Source organism: Peromyscus eremicus, chromosome 1, assembly GCF_949786415.1.
Source record: "Peromyscus eremicus chromosome 1, PerEre_H2_v1, whole genome shotgun sequence".
In the NCBI taxonomy this organism is placed as follows: Eukaryota; Metazoa; Chordata; class Mammalia; order Rodentia; family Cricetidae; genus Peromyscus; species Peromyscus eremicus.
Window position 1 is genome coordinate 148,453,555 of NC_081416.1, and position 1,179 is coordinate 148,454,733.

Sequence of the window (1,179 nt, forward strand, 5' to 3'; positions counted from 1 at the left end):
GCCATTTAAAACTCTTTATTGAGAACATACCATGCACTAGACACTGCCTAGAATTTCTAGTTTGGCAGGGAAGACAGAAGTAAATGGATACTTTGGTTGACTTGTCACTGGTGCTGACACACCAGCACCCAGTCCTTTTTTTTTTTTTTTTTTTTTTTTTTTTTTAAGGAGCTCTGGTAAAGTTTTATTAAAGAAAAACTTTCCTGGTTTACTTTTCACCAGTCTGTTCTGGCATGCTTCTAATAAATATCAGAATCACCTGGGTCAGTGCCAGCCAGTGTGCATACTCTGTAGTATTTTCCACATGCTGTGCCCAATTCAATGTTATTGCCACTGTAGCAATGGACACCAGTTTTAGCCAACATGGCATAGTATTCTATTTCAGATTTCCTCAAAGCTGGACAGTTGTTGGCGAGGATAACCAATTTAGCTTTGCCCTGTCTGATCATCTTCAGAGTCTGTTTGTACTGTAGCACGTACTTTCCACTTTTCATAACAACTTGGAGCCTAGAGTTGATCGACTCTAGAGACTTTTTCCTCTTCTTTGCGGCCACCATCTTCCTGCCTTAGGTGCGGGACAGCCCCCAACCAAGACCAGCCGCCAAGATGGCCAGGGAGTGAGAAAGGCAGCACCCAGTCTTAGTAAAGAAAAGAGGAACGCTTGGCTTGGGACACTGGTCAGGGAAAGCTTCCTGGAGGAAGTGACACTGGAGGCAAATCTTGATGTGTGTGTGTGTGGGGGGGTGGTAGCAAGCATTTATTCTTCTGAGTGTTATAAGGTTTTTTTTTTATGTGTCACTTTCTGGATGTCCCCATGCCATTGTCGGCTGAGCTCCATTGTCAAGAGCGCAAGGGGACGGGGCTTGCTGGAAGAGGAAGCATGCTTCCAGTGAGGGTGACTGGAATGGCCAGGTGGCCCGAGAAGCCTGGAAACACCCAACATGTAGACTGTGCCCTGCTTTCTTATTGGCGGTGAGAGAGGCCGTATGCTTTAAAGTGTATATTGCTCCGCATTTGTTGAAGTCCTGTGGCTGTTATAAAACACCGTGACCGAGGCAAACTATAGGAAGGAGGATTGATTTGGACTTACAGTTCCAGGGTTCCAGAACGTAAGCCTCCGTGATGGCAGCAAGTGCCAGGCATGGTGGAAGGAACAGGAGCAGAGGGTTCACGCCTAAG

The 1,179-nt window shown here is 46.3% G+C and overlaps 1 protein-coding gene across 1 annotated transcript; it reads right to left on the bottom strand.

Annotated features, from left to right (window-relative positions):
* Positions 1-239: 239 nt before the first annotated feature.
* LOC131902356 (large ribosomal subunit protein eL30-like) lies at positions 240-601 on the bottom strand. Its single transcript, XM_059253357.1, has one exon. It carries the CDS (start codon positions 555-557, stop codon positions 240-242), a length of 318 nt encoding a protein of 105 aa, XP_059109340.1. The 5' UTR covers positions 558-601.
* Positions 602-1,179: the final 578 nt, after the last annotated feature.

Coding starts and splice junctions, on each gene's coding strand:
- LOC131902356 (XM_059253357.1), bottom strand. CDS start 557: ATGGTGGCCGCAAAGAAGAGGAAAAAGTCTCTAGAGTCGATCAACTCT.